This window comes from Botryllus schlosseri, chromosome 8 (genome assembly GCF_051294905.1).
Source record: "Botryllus schlosseri isolate E-star chromosome 8, Bs_hap1, whole genome shotgun sequence".
NCBI lineage: Eukaryota > Metazoa > Chordata > Ascidiacea > Stolidobranchia > Styelidae > Botryllus > Botryllus schlosseri.
The window spans coordinates 10,757,220-10,760,815 of record NC_137243.1 but is presented as its reverse complement, the minus strand read 5'-3'; the positions used below and the strand labels follow the sequence as shown (position 1 = coordinate 10,760,815).

Below are 3,596 nucleotides of genomic sequence, written 5' to 3'. Positions count from 1 at the left end.
GTTACCGTAATGGTCCGCTGGTAGATAAATATTCTCACAAAAACAGCAACTGCAAACTTAAGAACGCTGTCCATTATTGCTTTAGAATGCATAAAAATGTACTAAACGCCCGTGTACGACTGGTAAATAGGCTACAGTAGCTTAAATTTAATAGTAGCCCACAAATACATGGTAATAATGTTCTCCGGCCCGCGGCGTCTTTTGCTGGTGAAATGCGGCCCGTTATACATGGGAAGTTGAGAGCCCCTGAGTTAGCCTATCACTGATTTAAATTATAACTCATCATTTCTGGAAGTCCGTAAATGTACTATGACGTCATAAAGACATGTCGAAGGCATTCTATTTTCGAATGATATTCTATTCACATCATCATAGCGCGAAGGACGTGTACTGTGTTTCGCCGTATGTGCTCTCATTCAAAGGGCAAAGGTTAGGGTCTTATTACGCTTCAGCCTCTGTTCGGGATAAAGCTCGGCAGAAGACAAGATATCAGCCCACAATAGGTTGGCCTGGCGTAGAAAAACGCCGATAATTGGTTGCGCTGATCAAAACGGCAGCAAGGATGTCAGATCAGAATTATCAGCACGGTAAAGTCGGTCTTCGGCAACTGCCTTACACCAATTGTCAGTATTTCGCAAGGACTCCGAAAAATAACGCGTTCAAGACAGTCTGGCTGCCGGTAAATGCAAGCAACAGAGTTGTGAGAGACGAGAGCCAGGACATACTGTATCTTTACTACTCGCGGCACCTTGCTCAAGGAGACTCGGTGCAGTCGACCATGGCGACAAAAATCGACACCCGCGATCTTGCAAAGCCATCCAAGATCATGCTGCCGAACACGCCGGCCAGTATCAGGGCAGCGATGTGGATGACCAGCGTGAATTCGCTAGCGCCCTTCGCAAGTCTCGGAAAACCTACTTGTGGTTATTTCTTCTCTAGAGGAACGGACAATAAGAAAAGAAGAACAGGTATTCCGGCAACGAATACCGTAAAGTGGAGGTCGCACAGCAGCGCGAACTAATTGCATTTCGTGAACTGGACAGTACTATGATTTTGCTTTTCTTGGATTTTAACTTTGACTGTCAGAAATCATGTAATGGTCAACTGCCGCAAGGGACAATAGCAGTGATACACGATAATGGTATCAGGTTTCCGTAATTACATCCATTTCGTCCTCCCACTCGACGTCTCTTGTTTATTGCTTTTGTGTTGTAACCGGATACTAATACCTAATCGTAGGTTGGGCTTGCAGCGCAGCGTAGACGAAATGAAAGTTGACCTGCGACCTCATCAATAGTAATTTTATCACCAGGTGAATCAACACCGTGCAGTTACTGGAAGTTTTCAAAATAAACTGTATTAGCACCCCTATGAAGGTCCTTGTTTCATAAATATTGAGCTCACAAAAGAAGTTGATCAATGGTCAGACGCGAGATCATCAACGGGTTGCAGCTCATTTTAACTCGACTCATTAATCTCGGTAGATAAATGTAGTTCGATATGCTTTATCATCTGCTGGTCAAGGTTCACTCCCGTGCCAGCAGTTCTGACAAATATTTTGTTATCCACTGCTCAATATCGGACTAAAGTAGAATCTCTCGATCATCACTGCAGGTTGGGCACTAGTAACAGCATAGTGTCCTATAATATGGTGTCGACACAGGCAAATCTCACGCCTCAGTGAAATTGTATCACGTCACAATTTCCATTTGGCTACAGGCAATTTGACGGTCAGTTTTGACCGCCTTGCCGAGCATTAAATTTGGTAAAACGGGTATCAATCGAAAGCTGACTCTGCACTGATTACGAAAATATAAATTTTATTCCGCTCGTGGCCCTGGAACTCCCACAATCAGCCTCGAATTTTTCATTGTTATGGAGATTGGCATTGGGACGCAACAATGCTGTCTGACTCTTTTTCTCTTGAGCTACTATCTCGTTTCGCCAGACAGCATAAAGTCGTTCGCAGTCCACTATTAGATTAGTCGAAAGGGCAGGAAACCGGACTATTTGTTGCGAATTCTGACTATTGTAGGCCTTTAACAGGCTTCGGTAATATCATGACGTCCATCGCGTTATTCTAACGCCTACAATTATAATGCTGAGAAAATAGCACTGTTGTTATCTTGCTATTAGTATCTTTGTGATTACAATGTCACATCGTAACACACAACTTTTCCACAGCAGTGGTGCTGATACGAACAAAATAGCGAAAGGGTAACGCTGCAAAATAATCGTACCATAATATGCCAGTCGGACGTACGCCAGTAGACACATATTCACAATATTCGTATCTATTCATGAGAATCTCGTGTGAGAACACGGGTAGCGGACTTTTCTCAGCATCGCCAGTCATCTCACACTGGAAAGCGACGGAGAAGTTTGCCACAATGATAAAATAGACCTCCAGGTTACATGGTTTGATCATATTGCATGATGAATGCAAATAGCAACGTTTTAACTGTCGGTCACAGGGGTCGTTGGTCTTGCAAACCAGAGGTCGTAGGTTCAAAATTACTGGCCATCCCCATTAACCAGCCACTGGCGAGTAATGCAAGTGCCCTGGTGAATGGGCAGAGTTTGTGCATGAAGGGCAACCGTTGTAATACTGCAGTTGTAGAAGCCGAAGACACTGTCTCCCGACTCAAGAAGTGCTCAGGGTTGTAATGACTCGAGTCACGATTTTCTGATGACTCAACTCGACTGAATCTGTGTATTGACTCGACTTGGACTCGAGTCATTGCGCATGACTCGAACCAAGTCATATGACTCGAGACTCAGACCGACATTTTATTGTAATTTCTAAGAATAGTAAAGAAACCACCTGACTGGGATATCTTCGATTGGTGCAGGTACTTGACTCGACAATGCGACCAGAAACTGCTAAATGTGCGAAGATTAGTATAATATAAATCGGCAAACATCTGTTGGATAATCCGATTTGTGCGAATAATACTCGAGACGACCGATTTCGAATCGTAGGTCGAGGCCGTTCACAATTCCATTTGTGTGCCTTGGAATCAACTTTTATCAAAATACACCAACCAAAACTCTGTCAACAAAAGGAGTTCGTGTATCACCTAAAAATGGTACATTGAACGCTCTCTCATTCGAAATTTCATGCTGGTGACGTCATATTTTGTGATACGATTGTTGATATACAATGTTCTTTCCAATTCTCTACTAGTTGCTGACGATTACCCCTGACGAGTGTCAGCCGAAAATATTCGGGTTCATTTCAATATGAATATACTATTTAATTGTATAATATAAATGCGAACTATTCGATATCACCAAACAGAGTTATAAAAGTGGGTTTAACAAGACCTCAACTGGAAACTGAGCAGTCAACACCATGACTTGGACTCGAGTCATAACACCATGACTCAGACTCGAACCTCTGCTCGATGACTTGGACTCGGAGTTGACTCGGTAGTGAATTGAAAATGACTCAACTTGACTCGAGTCAAAACTTTAAAAGTGAAATTGACTTGTGACTCGGAGCCTTCTGACTTGGTTACAACTCTGGAAGTGCTGTATTACATGTGCTTCATGATATTCTATCTCATTTACACCACAGAACAAATAACAACGAG

The 3,596-nt window shown here is 43.0% G+C and overlaps 1 protein-coding gene across 1 annotated transcript; it reads left to right on the top strand.

Annotated features, from left to right (window-relative positions):
• Positions 1-352: 352 nt before the first annotated feature.
• Positions 353-1,180, top strand: LOC145445378 (uncharacterized). Its single transcript, XM_080323569.1, has one exon. The coding sequence runs from the start codon at positions 563-565 to the stop codon at positions 1,019-1,021; it is 459 nt and encodes a 152-aa protein (XP_080179695.1). The 5' UTR covers positions 353-562; the 3' UTR covers positions 1,022-1,180.
• Positions 1,181-3,596: the final 2,416 nt, after the last annotated feature.

Coding starts and splice junctions, on each gene's coding strand:
- LOC145445378 (XM_080323569.1), top strand. CDS start 563: ATGTCAGATCAGAATTATCAGCACGGTAAAGTCGGTCTTCGGCAACTG.